Source organism: Cherax quadricarinatus, chromosome 2 (genome assembly GCF_038502225.1).
Source record: "Cherax quadricarinatus isolate ZL_2023a chromosome 2, ASM3850222v1, whole genome shotgun sequence".
Taxonomy (NCBI): Eukaryota; Metazoa; Arthropoda; class Malacostraca; order Decapoda; family Parastacidae; genus Cherax; species Cherax quadricarinatus.
Genome location: NC_091293.1, coordinates 82187934 through 82205845, shown reverse-complemented (window position 1 = coordinate 82205845; position 17912 = coordinate 82187934). Strand labels below are relative to the sequence as shown.

The 17912-nt window shown below is 39.4% G+C and overlaps 1 protein-coding gene across 4 annotated transcripts in view; it reads left to right on the top strand.

The window, feature by feature from the left end:
• The window catches only part of CaMKI (Calcium/calmodulin-dependent protein kinase I), a 919698-nt gene that overhangs the window by 806351 nt on the left and 95435 nt on the right, over positions 1–17912 (top strand). For all 4 annotated transcript variants that reach the window (XM_053793074.2, XM_053793012.2, XM_053793155.2 and 1 more), the window contains exon 8: positions 4339–4426. In XM_053793074.2, the coding sequence (XP_053649049.2) occupies positions 4339–4426 (88 nt within the window). The remainder of the gene's footprint in view (positions 1–4338; positions 4427–17912) is intronic.

The window sequence follows — 17912 nt, the reverse complement described above, 5'->3', positions numbered from 1 at the left end:
CAAAGGTGCAACTATGTTTTCAAAACTGAAACTGCAAGTGATAGAAGATGTTGAGAGACTGTTATTGGTGTGGATAAATGAAAAACAGATAGCAGGAGATAGCATCTCTCAAGTGATCATATGTGAAAACCTAAACAAGTGTTTAATTGTGATGAAACAGGCCTGTTTTGGAAGAAAATGCCAAGCAGGACCTACATTACTCAGGAGGAAAAGGCACTCCCAGGACATAAGCCTATGAAAGCCAGGCTTACTCTGTTGATGTGTGCTAATGCTAGTGGTGATTGCAAAGTGAAGCCTTTATTGGTGTATCACTCTGAAACTCCCAGAGTGTTCAGGAAAAACAATGTCCTGAAGGACTTGACACCTCAAGTCCTAATGGAAGGGGATTCCCCTTCTAAACACTAACACCATCCACACTCTCCCCTCCTCCCATCCCATCAATCATCACCAGATCTTCATTAAAGGTAAGTGTCAGTTATTCTATTGTTATTAATCTATTGTTATTGTAATTATTCTATTGCATTAAACTTAATATTTCATGTGGTAAAAAATTTTTTTTCATACTTTTGAGTGTCTTGCATGGATTAATTTGATTTCCATTATTTCTTATGGGGAAAATTAACTCAACTAACAATAATTTTGACTAACAATGAGCCCTCAGGTTGCATGCATACATTTGATAAATTTTTTATTATTCCATTTTTTTAGTGCTTGTAACTGCTAAATAAGCCCCCATGGGCCCAAAGAAAGCTTCTAGTGCCAACCCTTTGGTAAAAAGGGTGAGAAATACCATCGAAATACTATCGTACCACAGTCAGCTGCTGCTGCACCACCATCAGCTGTTGCTGCACCACCATCAGCTGTACTACTCAAAGATGTGGAGAAACTGTTGTTGGTGTGGTTTAATGAGAAACAATTAACCCCAGAGGGTTAGCCACCCAGGATAACCCAAGAAAGTCATTGCGTCATCGAGGACTGTCTAACTTATTTGTCCCCCAGGATGCGACCTACACTAGTTGACTAACACCCAGATGAACAGGAAAAAATGCCTGGAACTAATGCTCATATTGGTGAATTTAAGGCCAGCAAAGGTTGGTTTGAGAGATTTAAGAATCATAGTAGCATACACAGTGTGATAGGGCATGGTGAAGCTGAAAAATTCCAACCCTAACAAGTGTTTAATTGTGATGAAACAGGAATGTTCTCTAAGAAAATGCCAAACAAGACCTACATTACTCAGGAGGAAAAGGCACTCCCAGGACAAGAGCCTATGAAAGACAGACTAACTCTCATGTTTTCTTGTAATGCTAGTAGGGATTGCAAAGTGGAGCCTTTACTCGTGTATCACTCTGAAAATCCCAGAGAACATAAGAACATAAGAAAGGAGGAACACTGCAGCAGGCCCGTTGGCCCATACTAGGCAGGTCCTTTACAATTCATCCCACTAAGAAAAACAGTGTCTCATCACTCATCACTACATCTTCAATAAAGGTGTCATTTATTCTTCACTCAGTAAAGTATATTGTGCATGTATCCTTCTTTTTCTGTGTAGGAAAATGTATATTGCATGTGGTAAAAAAAAATTTTTCATGCTTTTGGGTGTGTGGAACGGATTAATTGGATTTCCATTATTTCTTATGGGGAAAATTAATTCAACTAACGATAATTTCATCTAACGATGAGCTTTCTGGAATGGATTAATATCGTAAGCCAAGGGTACACTGAATATGTGTGTGTGTAAAAAGGGTGAGTCAAGAGGCTGCTGCAATGCTGAAACCAACTCAGCTCGGTTTTGGCGTTCAACAGGGCTGTGAAGCAGCTGCCCACACAGCACGAGTGTATATCAACAATGTGTCCGATGAAAAAGCCTTGGTCAAATTGGACTTTGCCAATGCTTTCAACTCAGTCAGAAGGGATGCTGCTCTCCAAGCAGTTTATAGAAACTTCTCTTCCCTTTATCCCTTCATAGAATCGCCCCCTTTCTATTCTGTTTAGTCATCAAGGAAGTCACGGAAGCACTCTCCAGTGAGCTCAATATCTGGTTCCTGGATGATGGTACCCTAGCTGGCACAACAGAATCTCTCCTAGAAGACATCAGTAAAATTAAAGACATGGGAGAAAGCCTGGGCCTTTCTTTAAACCCCACCAGATGTGAAATAGTTTCTACCAATCGAAGAATGATCCAGAATATTAGCGCTGTTTTACCAGGAGCACGAGCCATTGATCCAGCCAACAGCACTCTCCTTGGTGCTCCTCTTGGGTCCAATGCCATCGATCTGATCCTAGAAAAAAAGTCTCAGACCTCCAGACGATGGAAAGCAGGATGAAAGACATTGACACACATGATGCCTTCTACTTACTCACCAGGTACCTCTCAATCCCAAAACTTACCTACTTTCTACTTTCTGAGATGCTCCCCAGCCTTCAGCAGTCCAAAACTCAAGGAATATGACTCTCCTTAAGACCATGCTGGAGAGTGTATTGAATCTTTCCCTTGAAGATGGACAGTAGTTGCAAGCCTCACTTCCGGTCAGGCTTGGGGGGCTGGGAGTATGCAGATCCTCCCAGATTGCTCTCCTAGCTTTCCTATCCTCTTCCATAGCATCAAACAAGTTGATAACCTCAGTGACTTAGCCGGAATACAGGACCCTAGCTATGCCAGTGCCATCACCGAATGGAAGACTCTTGCTGCTTCAGCACCAAACCCTAGTGCAGCACTGGCTCACAAACAGTCAAGCTGGGATGGCCCAATTGCTGAAAAGGTGCTTGCCAATATGCTCAGGGCTGCAACATCAGATAGGGAGACTGCCCGTATCCAGGCTGTGAGTGCACCTCACTCCGGGGACTTTCTCCAAACAGTTCCCATATCGGCAATGGGAGCGCGACTCCACCCTAAGACCCTCTGTACTGCAGTGGCTCTGCGCCTTGCTACCCCAATTCACACAGAATATATGTGTATTTGCAGCGAAGTGCAAGTAGACCAATACGGTCTACATGGTCTTAACTGTTCTAAAACCAAGGGCTGGCATGCAAGACACAGTGAGGTCAACAACATCATAAAGAGAACCCTTGCTACAGCTGGATGCCCAGCTGAGAGGGAGCCCCGATCACTAGAAGCCAACAATACCCACAGCCCAGCAAACCACCCCAATGGGATCACCATCTATCCTTGGAAGAATGGCAAGCTCTTAGCGTGGGACTATACCTGTGTGTCCACACTGGCTGACACCTATATCCATCACAGTGTGGGGTGACAGGGAGGAGTACAAGATCAGCAAGTACAGGGACATAAGCCAACAGTATCAATTTGTCCCAGTGGGATCAGAGACCTTGGGATCATGGGGAAAAAATGCCACACATTTCCTTAAAGAATTGGGTTCCAGACTCATCGACACCACCAGGGACCCAAGGGCAGCCACTTTCATGTTCCAGCGCCTCAGCATGGCTATCCAGAGGGGAAATGCTTGCTGCATACTTGACTCGCGTCCGGCCTCGGAGGAGCTGGAGGAAATTCATGATCTCTAATACATTGTACCATTGTATTCATGTTTGTGTTCTTTGTAAATGTATTCTGTTTATTAATAAATGCTCACATAGAATATAAAATATAGGGGGTGGTAGGAGAAGAAAATATTCAAACAGCTCCGGGGAGAACCTTGAGTTTTCACTGAGGTATGTTTATTGTCTTCTCTGAGGATGAGGGTCCCCAGTCCAGGTATATATATATATATATATGTATATATATATATATATGGGTCTATATATTGATGCCAACGCTGTTGAAGCGTGGGTGATATATATGAATATAATGGAGATTCAGGGAAACCGGCAGGCCGGACTAGTAGATATATATATATATATAGTGTATTCTGGCAAGACAGTGATGGAGTGAATGATAAAGTATGCCTTGGTGGGAATCGGCCGGTGTGATAATATATATATATATATATATATATATATATATATATATATATATATATATATATATATATATATAGTATATATATATATATATATATATACGTATACATATGTTGCAGCAGCTAACCACCCAAAAACTTCTTCTTATTGTTCACTTTAAGCCAGAAACTTTTGCCACATCAGCCGAGTAGCTGTTCTATATATTGATATAGGCTTCTTTCAAGGACAGGGAGAATTGCTTCCATTCCTCAGAGCAAGAGCTCTTTACTGGCATCAAGACACTATTCCTCCTGCAGGGTCTCAGCTCCTGGGTTGCCTCATTTCTAAAGGGGCATTTTGAGTAAGTATATATCATGGCACTGTATATCATCCCTGGCACATCGCTATCAACTCACTGATGCCACTGCTCGTTTTCAGGATTTCTGGTAATGCGGCAAGCGACAGAAATATCCACAGCTCCGTTTCCGAACAGCTCAAGAAAAATTTTGCAAAGAGCCGATGGAGGGTAAATATATCCAAACTGCATGTTTCATTACATCTCTTATTTTTCATTGGAATTCTCTTAAAAACTGTATATAGATCCTTTTTGCAATTACTGTCCATCTGACACTTCCAGGCCTGTCAAGCTCTAAGAGACAAGGCATGTGTCATACTGTCATTCTAATTAGTTAGGGTAAGGGTTAGATGTGTAACAAAATAATACCAGCTGTGTCACAGTTACCATATGCACTTCAGTGCATATTCCTATTTTTTCCCTTAGCATTTTAGCATACATAATTTGCATATGCACTCAATTTGTTTGTGCTAAATAGTAAAGGGTGAGAGATTTGACCTGTGGGGACTTGGCAGGCCTTTACTTCTGCATTTTTTAATTCACACCAATTTCTTGTCTTGTCTGTGTTCATCTATATTCTTCTCTAAGGTTTGAGGTCGGAGATCAGTAAGCTGCTGTAAAGGTAATGTTGACATTTGTGTGATGCTCTTAGCTCTTTACAAGATCTTCCCAACTGCAGTACAGTACTAAATTATTTTTTGAATGAGACACTGTTACTTCACTAATAGTAAATATCAATCCTTTTCTATCAGCAATTTGTCATAGACCTTGTTAAAAAGAATTTTGTTTTTATATGACATTTTATGTATATATTTTGGTAGGTGTTTATGTATGTGTGTATATGTACTTGCATGCATATGTAACTACCTATCTGAGTTTCCAGGGAAAATATGTATCCTTTGATATAATTCAACAGTGTTGAAAGTTATATGAAAGACTCTTCTTGCTCATGAAGACCATTTCACGATACATGACCTGGTGTGAGAGAACCTTCTCAACCAGGACTGAGCAGCAGGTGGCATCAACACTCTCACAATACCTGTTTTTATTAACATTATTAATATTATATTAATGGAAGAGTGCTAAAGCCATAGAGGTAATAGAGCGCGTGGAGAATGGAAGGTAATTAGGCTTGCTTTGAGGAAGGGAAGGGTAGCTTCAGTTTCTTGGATCATGACTTTCTCACCAGTATCGAAGCACTTGCTTTGGAGGGTATGAAGGGTTGCTCCTAGGAAAGGTAAGTGTCTGCATGCACTGTGGGATAAGTGCCACACTTCCTCTGACCGTAGAACACATCACTTGCTTAAACTTAAGTTGACCTTCAGATGGGAAGAAATTCAGAAGAGGTTATTAAAAGACTTGATTTTAAATTTTTAAAATTTGCATTTTTTTAAGTATTACAAGATTTGGTTTAAAATTAATTTGTTGTTACCAAAACGGTTTTCAGTACCAACTCTTATGCTGTATTGTGCTTGTATTCACGTAATTATTCAGCATTCTTCAGTGTTACGTATCTACATTTCTTATTATTCATGACATATGACACTGCAGTTACCTTGTTTGTCATTCTGATAATCATATCAGGATATCTATAAGTAACACGTATTATGTTAGCTAATTGATACATCACCTCAGAATCGCTAAGCTTTTCATTCACTTACCCGAGGAAATTATTGATAATGTTTTGTTCACTCCTGGAGTATTTGCAAGTCACATTTGCTTGCCTTGATTTGCACCTTAATTCTGCTATGCTGCAGAGCAAACTACACTGTCTTATCTCTAACAACCCTTGGCCCAAATTTTCCTGTCACACATTCCCTTTATCAACTTGAATATATTAATGGCCTTTACAATGACATTCACCTGATTAGTTTCTTTGATTCCTTTCACATAGAATCACCCGCCCACCATTCGTGCTGCTCTTATCCCTACCCTTGATGGCCTTCTTTTTCTAAGAATCACAACCTTCCTTGTCGCTATTAGCTTTGACTTCTCTTAAACCTCTTACTGATATTGTTGTCTTTCCTTCTGATATAGGCAGTGTTATGGTTGTTAGTGATCGAAGTGATTACCTCCAATAGACCAAGTTTTTGCTCTCTGACTCTTGTACCTACACAACTCTTGTTTACAATCCTCGTGATTGCATCATGAGTACTTTCAACACCAAACCTCGCACTGTCTCTAATCTCTGATCATCTAACTAGAACTTATTAAGTAATTCTATATTATCTGTCCTTTTCTGCTAAATGGTACTATTAAATCTTTCTAAATTTAGAAGATCTGTGTCTCTCTTGCCTCCTGTAGAAAATATTTTCCATGCATATTAAAGAATTAAATAATAAGAGTTCATTTTTAATTATAAATAAATCTAAGATAGCCGTCTATAGGGGGTATGTGAATTTGGGCTGTATTCAGGGTGTGAGATGGACTGTCTACTCTCCTAGTCATAGCATTCCCAGATGAATTGAAGAATACCGTTATATGTTGCCTATCTAGAATTTCAGTTTGGTTTTCAGTGTCTCTCAGTTGTACACTGTGATTCAAGATGTTACTGGTTATTCACATCTGGGAGAGAATTTCACGAAAAACATAAGATGTGGCATTTGCTCTCTTACTTGAGTGAATTTCTTTAGGCACTGCTAGATGTACATTTTATTATTATTGGAGCCCACACAATAGAGCTTACACTGACTCATCATAGTGGTATTGCATTGTTCAGGATATTGAGACGAGGGATACAACTGTTAAGAAGCACTCACTGCCCACACGAGTCCGAGATACGGGACCAACACAGTTGCTAAGAGTAGAGAAAGGTTCACTGAACAATGGTATAAGATACAACAGGGCTGGTTTAATTGCATGACAAGGTTTCTCCTGTTATGTGGTAAGCGGCACACGTCGGGACATAAGCAGAATTTTTCACCAGTGTTTTCTTAATGCCCAGGTGTCCACCCATGGTACTTTTGTCCACTGTTTCTATTGCTCTGATCCATTTGCATTCCGAGAGCACCAAAATAAATCATTTTTCCTTTCTGAGGCTTCTCCACACCAAGTGGTATGGACTTGTACAAAAAGTGTCATTTTTATTGACCACATTTGCTACAGAGATTGCACGAAGAAAAGAAAGAGTGTTATGGTGCTCCTCTGCTCTGTTACTGAAAGATATCAACTGCGATTCTACAGAACCAGGTATTCGTAAAGCCTCTCGATGAGAGAGAGAGACACAGCTGGATCCTGTCCAGCATATGATCTAACCCTAGTTCACTATCATGTGTTCCTCTTCTGTGTCTTGCCTCAGCTCCTATACAATAAACATGATCACATCACAGCCGCCATTGGAAGTACAGTGGACCCTCGACCAACGATGGCATCGTATAACGTTAAATTCGACTAGCGATACATTTTAACGCTAACATTTTGCCTCGACTGACGCTAAAAAAACTGGACTAATGATATTCATTCTCGGGTACCAATTAATATCGTTAGTCGAGGGTCCACTGTATCTCCAGCACAGAGTCAGTAGGTCATTCCAGAATTTGTTGATTGTGTGTCACAGACCATGAGAAATTCTTTACACACAGAACCCATGAAAAACTTTCAAAAAGAAAGCTATGCATAAGTATTTAAGATTCAGCAACACCTTAGGCTTCTCAGAAGATATTAGCCTAATGAGGCAGGCGGAACACTTACTACTGAGGACCACAAGACAATGGTTGGGCGTGTATATCCAGGCTAGCAGTCCGACCCATTAGTGTAGTTCCCATTATTATTACTCATATCCTCTTGCTGGCTATAGACCATTTTCATCCAACAAGGGTTGCCTACAGCTGGACCTGAACTGACACATACTGTTGGATTAGAGCTCAAATCTCAGTTTGCCATTGTCAACGTTCTTCATTTACACTGTTCTAGAATGAGGCAATCATAATGTCATGTGGAACCTTATATTTGAACTTAGACTGAGACTGATTTAATGATTTCCTCTCAGTAGTCGCACGTCGCCTATTTTCAGGTGTCTCGATGACCCATGGAGGCTCAGGTTGGCAAACCCTCTCAGAAATATTATGTTTATTATATCATCCACTTGGTGGTGCTTCCATGCCCCGAAATCCATAAATGCCACAAAGACCTCTTTAGCCTTATCTAAATACTGTTCACTTATATGCATCTGCTATCCTATTCTCCGTCTTACTCTTAATTCTTTCAATTATAACTCTACCATACACTTTACCAGGTACACTTCAACAACTGATGCACCTCATAGGTATCTGTGAATTCACTCACTTCCATGACTGATGAATAATTCATATCTTCCAGATATTCCTGGATATCATCAGTCATGTCAAAGAAAATAGTCCTGGGACAGCAACACTCGCACCAGTTTGTTGAAATCACATTTAGAACTGAGTCCCCATCAATTCAATATAATTAGGTATTCCAGAGTAACTGTTACTTATAAATACATGTTGGGTCCTATAGCCCCATAACAGTCTCACACTGAGAACATGGAAGGACGAGCAAGATAGTGTTACACCTTCTTCAGTCATTGTTCCATCACCATTCACAGACTTACCTGGTTATTCTCAGGTCAGAGAACAAGCCCTTAAGGAAATGGCATTCCTCTGATATGGTATTCTCAGTAACAAAGACATCTAACACTACAGCTGTGCTAGACAAGAAAGAGGGCTAGAGGAGGAGAACTCAATAGGCATCACACCAGGAGTAAACCTGGAGAGGGTTTTGGGGATCAATGCCCCCGCAGCCCGGTCTGTGACAGGACATTTAGGATACAAGGTACAAAATTCAATAGTTACATGGTTGTTTAATATACAGTGGAACCTCAGCTTACGAACACCCCACCATGCGAATTTTTCAAGATACGAACCGTCATTTGGTCAATTTTTTGCTTCTGGATACAAAGGAAATTTCAGGATGCAAATTTCCCCCTCAAGGGAGGTTCCTTAAATAAATAAATAAAAAAGATATTTATTTCTTTGCAAAGATTACTATATGTGCTTACATATCATAATATGATTGGAGCAAAGAAAGCCACTATCATTCTGAGGCATTTCAGGCAGACTTAACCTAATACTAATAGACTACTTCAGCCTAGACAGGTGAAAAGTGTACTAGTAGTGGTTACCAATGTTTTGCTGATGGTGGCACCAACTACTGGCAGCCTTTTGAAGTTTCTCATTATTATTATTATTATTATTATTATTATTATTATTATTATTATTATTATTATTATTATTATTATTATTATTATTACATTGCATTATTATTATTATTACATTATATTATTATTATTGTTATAATAATTATTATTAGTAGTAGTATGTATGTGGTGATGGGCTCTTGGTCTATGGAATTGGATCTGTGCTCCAGTTCCCTAAATTAATAATAATAATAATAATTATAATACATATGTAATAATAATAATAATAATACTCCATACTCTCTCCCTCCAATCTGATATTCAATCTTTCATCACCTAATCTTTTTGTTATCCAAGGTTATGAGGATAACAAAAAGATTAGGTGATGAAAGATTGAATATCAGATTGGAGGGAGAGAGTATGGAGGAGGTGAACGTATTCAGATATTTGGGAGTGGACGTGTCAGCGGATGGGTCTATGAAAGATGAGGTGAATCATAGAATTGATGAGGGAAAAGAGTGAGTGGTGCACTTAGGAGTCTGTGGAGACAAAGAACTTTGTCCTTGGAGGCAAAGAGGGGAATGTATGAGAGTATAGTTTTACCAACGCTCTTATATGGGTGTGAAGCGTGGGTGATGAATGTTGCAGCGAGGAGAAGGCTGGAGGCAGTGGAGATGTCATGTCTGAGGGCAATGTGTGGTGTGAATATAATGCAGAGAATTCGTAGTTTGGAAGTTAGGAGGAGGTGCGGGATTACCAAAACTGTTGTCCAGAGGGCTGAGGAAGGGTTGTTGAGGTGGTTCGGACATGTAGAGAGAATGGAGCGAAACAGAATGACTTCAAGAGTGTATCAGTCTGTAGTGGAAGGAAGGCGGGGTAGGGGTCGGCCTAGGAAGGGTTGGAGGGAGGGGGTAAAGGAGGTTTTGTGTGCGAGGGGCTTGGACTTCCAGCAGGCATGCGTGAGCGTGTTTGATAGGAGTGAATGGAGACAAATGGTTTTTAATACTTGACGTGCTGTTGGAGTATGAGCAAAGTAACATTTATGAAGGGATTCAGGGAAACCGGCAGGCCGGACTTGAGTCCTGGAGATGGGAAGTACAGTGCCTGCACTCTGAAGGAGGGGTGTTAATGTTGCAGTTTAAAAACTGTAGTGTAAAGCACCCTTCTGGCAAGACAGTGATGGAGTGAATGATGGTGAAAGTTTTTCTTTTTCGGGCCACCCTGCCTTGGTGGGAATCGGCCGGTGTGATAATAAAAAAAAAAAAATAATTATTATTATTATTATTATTAGTATGTACGTATTATTATTATTATTACATACGTATTATAATTATTATTATTAATTTAGGGAACTGGAGCACAGATCCAATTCCATAGATCAAAAGCCCATCACTACGTACATACTAATAATAATTATTATAACAATAATAATACAATGTAATAATAATAATAATAATAATAATAATAATAATAATAATAATAATAATAATAATAATACAGTATAATAGTAATAATGATATGTTGTCATTCTTAGACATTTTTCGTTTTTTTTTTTTTTTCATATTTTTGTGCCAAATGCTTCAAAATAGAAATTGGTAACCCTCTGGGTGGGTGTAGGTACAGCTGCTATGACCACAGCTATCTCAGTACCAACCAAGAGCCAAAAGGAAGAGGAGGTATGCCTCTCTGAGTGATCGCAGCAGACCCTTGGGATGCATAATTTTGTCTTATACATGTATTGTACAAATTTCTTACACAATGCCTCACCCAAAGAGACAGTATTTGCATACAATCAGCAAGAAGTGATTAGAAACTATGAAAAAACCTAGAGAAATGAAGAAGGCAGCAGCATAGAGTGGGGCAGCTGGCTGCCACCACCACCACTGTGGCCATGGCCACCACCACCACTCTGGCCGCTGCCACCACCACCACCACTCTGGCTGCCGCCACCACCATCACTACCACTCTGGCCACAGTGATCATGTCTGCACTTATATATATATCTGTCTTGACCACACCTGTGGTTACATATGTGACAACCTCACCACTGATCATAGATAAACACAAGCTAGGTGTGGGGTTATGGACTGGGAAGATACTAGAGTGGGAGAGTAAACGGTGGATGCTTTCTGCCACTGCTGGTGTCACCATCACTTGCCATATTGTGGCCTATTTTATTCATTCTAGAGTATACAGTGGAACCTCAAATTTCGAACGTATCGCTTATCAAACTTTTTGAAAATAGAACCCTTTTTTTGAACCAACTTTGTCCCTATTGTTGAACTCGCCCCTATTTTCGAACCGCCGGGTACCGGACCTGTCCGGCAGCCCGCTTTGTCCGCGTTCCCACGCAAGCGCCATGAGCCAGTCTGGTTTTGTTGATACTTGAGTGAACGCTAACCTGCGCTCTCCTTCAAACATTTTACGATTATTTCATTGTGTTCAGTGCTTATGGGACTGTGAAATAAGCTACAATGGGAGCAATGAAACTTGCTAGTGGTACCCCTGTGGTAAAGAAAGTGAGAAACACCATAGATGTGAAGAAGGAAACAATACAATAGTGGAATGATGTCCAAGTGGAATGATGTCCAAATGTTTGTCGAGAAGTACCACCCTGAGTAAGCTGAAACAAGCCATCTTTGCAACAAGTTCAGTGACAGAACCATGTCCCATTTTAGGGAAATCTTAAAGAGGCACCAGACACAGAACAGAGGACTGTGGACAGTTATTTTGCGAGACAGGGGTCCAGTGACTCTCAAGTTGGTCCTAGTGGCATTAAAAGACAGAGAAGAGAAGTAACCCCAGAGAGGGCTTTGATATCTGAAGTCCTCATGGAGGGGGATTCTCCTTCCAAACAGTAACCCCAACTCCCTCTCTCCTCCTCCCTATCTTCCAGATGCCATCACCAATCTTCAATAAAGGTAAGTAAAATGTTATTTTATATGTTTATTTAAATTTATTAATATATAATTGAACACTATATTTGTTGTGTGTATGTAAAACTATAATTAATCTCTATAAAATGTATTTTTTTGGTGAATATTTTTGGGTTTCTGGAACGGATTAATTGTATTTCCATTATTTCTTATGGGAAATATTGCTAAGCTTTTCAGACTTTTAAAATTTAGAACTAACTCCTGGAACAGATTAAGTTCGATATTTAAGGTTCCACTGTATATCATGTTTCTGTGTTATTAATATTGTTTATTATGTTATATTAGATAAATTGTGATAGATAACTCAGCTGTAGACTTGATATTGACAATGATACTAGCAATACGACATGACTTATGTCATCTTTCACCCTAATCTTGCCACCCTCAACACCATTGTTAACGAGGAGCTGCTCAAAATATCGACTTGGATGACAGCCAATAAACTTACACTTAACATTGACAAAACCTACTATATTATGTTTGGCAGCAGAGCAGGAGTTGCGCAAATTAACATTAAGATCGACAACACTCTAATTGCCAGACATAATGAGGGCAAATTCCTAGGCCTATACCTCGACAACAGCCTGAATTTCAGCACCCATATAAAATACATAACCAAAAAAGTATCCAAAACGGTTGGGATCCTCTCCAAGATATGATACTACGTGCCGCAAAATGCCCTTCTCACACTATACCACTCACTTATTTATCCATACCTCACCTATGCTATTTGTGCTTGAGGATCAACTGCAGCAACTCACCTAAAGCCAATAATAACCCAACAAAAAGCCGCAGTAAGAATAATCACTAAATCCCATCCTTGGCAACACCCCCCCTCCACTCTTCATAGATCTAAACTTACTCCCTGTTCAGAACATCCACACTTACTACTGTGCAATCTACATCTACAGGACCTTAAATTCCAATCTAAGTCTGACAGAAATGCCTAGCCATGCTAGGTGTTCTAGTGGCACCCTCTGTAATTAGTATTTTACTACATGTAAATCACACAATAACCAAATTCTGTAAACTCAGCATTGTAATCCTTATAGAGCATAAACTCTGAATTTGAATATTAACCTTGACCTAAAACGCTTTCTTGATAGTTGTGACAGAACCCACAGGCATAACACCAGACACAAGCATCTCTATGACATTCCCCATGTCCGACTAAACCTTTACAAAAATTCAATGTATGTCAAAGGCCCTAAAATCTGGAACACCCTCCCTGAATACTCTAGAACTGCAGACACATTCATCACCTTCAAAACTACCATTAGAAAACATCTAATCTCCCTGATACACCCCGTCAACTAATTACATGAATACCACCTTGTGGTTCACACTTACACTCACTCACCCACTTGACCATAAACATAGAAATATCAATCTTAATCTTAAAATAATGAATCCTAACTAGTCATAAGTTGGCCTGTGATACTCCAATACTGAAACTATGTATTGTGCGAAAACAAAAGCATTCACATTGCTAAACTCACAAACTAGTATTTAGTCACTTAGCCATAATACCAACTTACCACATAATTTGTAATATTTTAAAGTTAAGAATTAATCTAAATCAGCCCAAAATGCCTAGCCATGCTAGGTGTTCTAGTGGCCCCCTCTGTAATTAGTATTTTAAACATGTAAACCACACAATATCCAAATTCTGTAAACTCAGCATTGTAATCCTTATAGAGAATAAATTTGATTTGATTTGATATTTTGTCATGCCTCCTGAGAGGCTGAAACGAATTAATTGCATTTCAATTAATTTAAATTAGGAAAATTGACTCAGCATACGAACAACTCAGGATATGAACAAGGTCACGGAACAGATTAAATTCGTAAGCAGAGGTTCCATTGTATTTATAGATGGGGTTGTAAAAGAAGTAAATGCTAGGGTGTTCGGGAGAGGGGTGGGATTAAATTATGGGGAATCTAAAACAAAATGGGAATTGACACAGTTACTTTTTGCTGATGATACTGTGCTTATGGGAGATTCTAAAGAAAAGCTGCAAAGGTTAGTGGACGAGTTGGAGAGAATGTGTAGAATTAGAAAGTTGAAAGTGAACATAGAAAAGAGTAAGGTGATGAGGGTATCAAATGATTTAGATAAAGAAAAATTGGATATCAAATTGGAAAGGAGTATGGAAGAAGTGAATGTTTTCAGATACTTGGGAGTTGACGTGTCAGCGGATGAATGTATGAAGGATGAGGTTAACCATAGAATTGATGAAGGAAGAAAGGTGAGTGGTGCATTCAGGTATATGTGGAGACAAAGAACATTATCTGTGGAGGCAAAGAAGGGAATGTATGAAAGTATAGTAGTACCAACAATCTTATATGGGTGTGAAGCTTGGGTTGTAAATGCTGCAGCAAGGAGGCGGTTGGAGGCAGTGGAGATGTCCTGTCTAAGGGCAATGTGTAGTGTAAATATTATGCAGAGAATTCGGAGTGTGGAAATTAGAAGGTGTGGAGTTAATAAAAGTATTAGACAGAGGGCTGAAGAGGGCTGTAGGGAAAGGAAGGCGGGGTAGGGGTCATCCTTGAAAAGGTTGGAGGGAGGGGGTAAAGGAGGTTTTGTGGGCGAGAGGCTTGGACTTCCAGCAAGCATGCGTGAGCGTGTTAGATAGGATTGAATGGAGATGTGTGGTATTTGAGACCTGACGAGCTGTTGGAGTGTAAGCAGGGTAATATTTAGAGAAGGGATTCAGGGAAACTGGTTATTTTTATATAGCTGGACTTGAGTACTGGAAATGGAAAATACAGTGCCTGCACTTTAAAAGAGGGGTTTGGGATTGACAGTTTGGAGGGATATGTTGTATCTTTATATGTATGTGCTTCTAAACTGTTGTGTTCTGGGTACCTTTGCAAAAACAGTGATTATGTATGAGTGAGGTGAAAGTGTTGAAGGATAATGAAAGTATTTTCTTTTTGGGGATTTTCTTTCTTTTTGGGTCATCCTGCCTCGGTGGGAGACGGCCAACTTGTTAAAAAGAAAAAAAAAAATGTATCAGAAATCTTCCCTAGGAGGATAGATTGAGGGCCCTGAATCTGCACTCTCTGGAAAGGCATAGAATTAGGAGGGATATGATTGAGGTATATAAATGGAAAACAGGAATAAATAAAGGGAATGTAAATATTGCACCAAAAATATCTAGTTGAGACAGGACTCACAGCAATGGTTTCAAGTTGGAAAAATGCAGATTCAGGAAAGATATAGGTAAGCACTGGTTTGGTAAGAGAGTTGTGGATGAGTGGAACAAACTCCCGAGTACCGTCATAGAAGCTAAGACGTTGTGTAGTTATAAAAATAGGCTAGATAAATACACGAGTGGGTGTGGGTGGGTGTGAGTTGAACCTGACTAGCTTGTGCTAATAGGTCTGATGCAGTGCTCCTTCCTTCTTAAGTGGATGTGACCTGACCTGACTGGCTTGGGTCATTGCTTAAGCCAGTAGGTGACCTGGACCTTGCCTTGCATGAGCCAGTAGGCCTGCTGCAGTGTTCCTTCTTTCTTATGTTCTTATATTTTCAAAACTGGTCATATACCCACAGAAGGATCACTCATATAAGGATACACTATACTAAAACATGCAATGCACACTTGCATGATACACGTTTCTAAATCGTATATTATACTTCTGCCTTACTCAAAAAAAAAAATTATTGTTGGTAAAGAAATGCAAAGACAGAGCAAAACAGTGATATTTATACTGGTCAACCCAAAGAAACATTGTATTAAATCACACTAGCAACCATTAAAGAAAACTATACCATCTCTTAACAGGTGGTTTACATGAAATTCTGTCATAACCACAGCTGGCATCCAGTTGACACATAAGGTCCTTCTGCAGGCTAGAATACTTCCATTAGTTTATCCCTTTCTGTACTTCATATATATTGTTTAGCCTCGGGCAGTGCTATGGCTCCCATTACTTTTTTTAGCAGCAGGAATATATACTCTGCCTGACCAAGATTTGTTCAGACCAGCGCTGCCTTCTATTCACTCACCCCTCGGTTTAGACCAGCGCTGCCTTCTATTCGCACACCCCTCAGTTTTGACCAGCGCTGCCTTCTACTGGCCCATGCCTCGGTCTTTCTCCCTCTCCCTCCAATTTTTTGTATTTTACACATGGCTTAGACCCATTTATTATATTTTACTAATACTATTATTAATTATGTATTGCAATAAATTATAACTCTAGAACATAAATCTGACACATAATAATGAATAAAACACACATTTAATTTTGTGTTTTCACATGATACCCTGTGAAAACACATTGGAACATTCTGACCAGCCGAACATCAACAAGCATGAATCTTCCAGTCTTAATACAGTTTTCAATTAATGCCTTTTGCAATAATATTAATATTATTATTTATTATTATTATTAACACACTGGCCAATTCCCACCAAGGCAGGGTGGCCCGAAAAAGAAAAACTTTCACCATCATTCACTCTATCACTGTCTTGACTCAAATTTCATACACATATACAACAAATTTCTAAGAAAATTTCCAAGACTGTAGGCATACTATCGAAGATACGGTACTATGTTCCACAGTCAGCCCTCCTGGCCCTTTATCACTCCCTTATTTACCCCTATCTCACCTATGGAATTTGTGCATGGGGCTCAACAACAACTAACCATCTCAGACCACTAATTACCCAACAAAAGGCTGCAGTTAGAATGATAACAAATTCTCACTACAGGCAGCACACTCCACCAATATTCAAAACACTCAACCTACTCACCATACAAAACATCCATACTTATTATTGCACCTATTACATACATAGAACACTTAACTCTGATATTAACCCTCCCCTCAAACATCTCCTTGCCAACCTCAACAGAACACATGACCATAATACAAGGCACAGATCACTCTTTGATGTTCCTCGTGTCCATCTCACACTATGCAAAAACTCAATGCACATAAAAGGCCCTAAAATCTGGAATTCATTACCTGTAAATATAAAAGAAACACTACCTGTTTATAAATTCAAGTCTCTTCTCAAAGTTCACTTACTCACTCAAAACCAAATAAATACTGAATAACTGAACCATATAAATTGTATATCCTAAATGTTACTCACAGTTATATCACACAAATGTTAAACCTAACTTTGTTATTTTTTTTTTTAAATACACTACCTGAATGAACAGCAATGCATGCAACCACATGACCTGTCTTTGTAATACTCATTTGTATTTATAGTTATCTATTTACAATAATATCTTATCACTGATTTCATCATTGCTTAGTTAATCTTAAGTTAATTTTAAGCCAGCCCGTAATGCTATGCATATAAGTGGCTTTGGCATGCTGCTCTTACCTGTATTTTTTTGTACCCCTGTATGTATGCTAAAATTTAAAAATAAATAAAATAAATAAATAAATAAGGGTGCTTTACACTACAGTTTTTAAACTGCAACATTAACACCCCTCCTTCAGAGTGCAGGCACTGTACTTCCCATCTCCAGGACTCAAGTCCGGCCTGCCGGTTTCCCTGAACCCCTTCATAAATGTTACTTTGCTCACACTCCAACA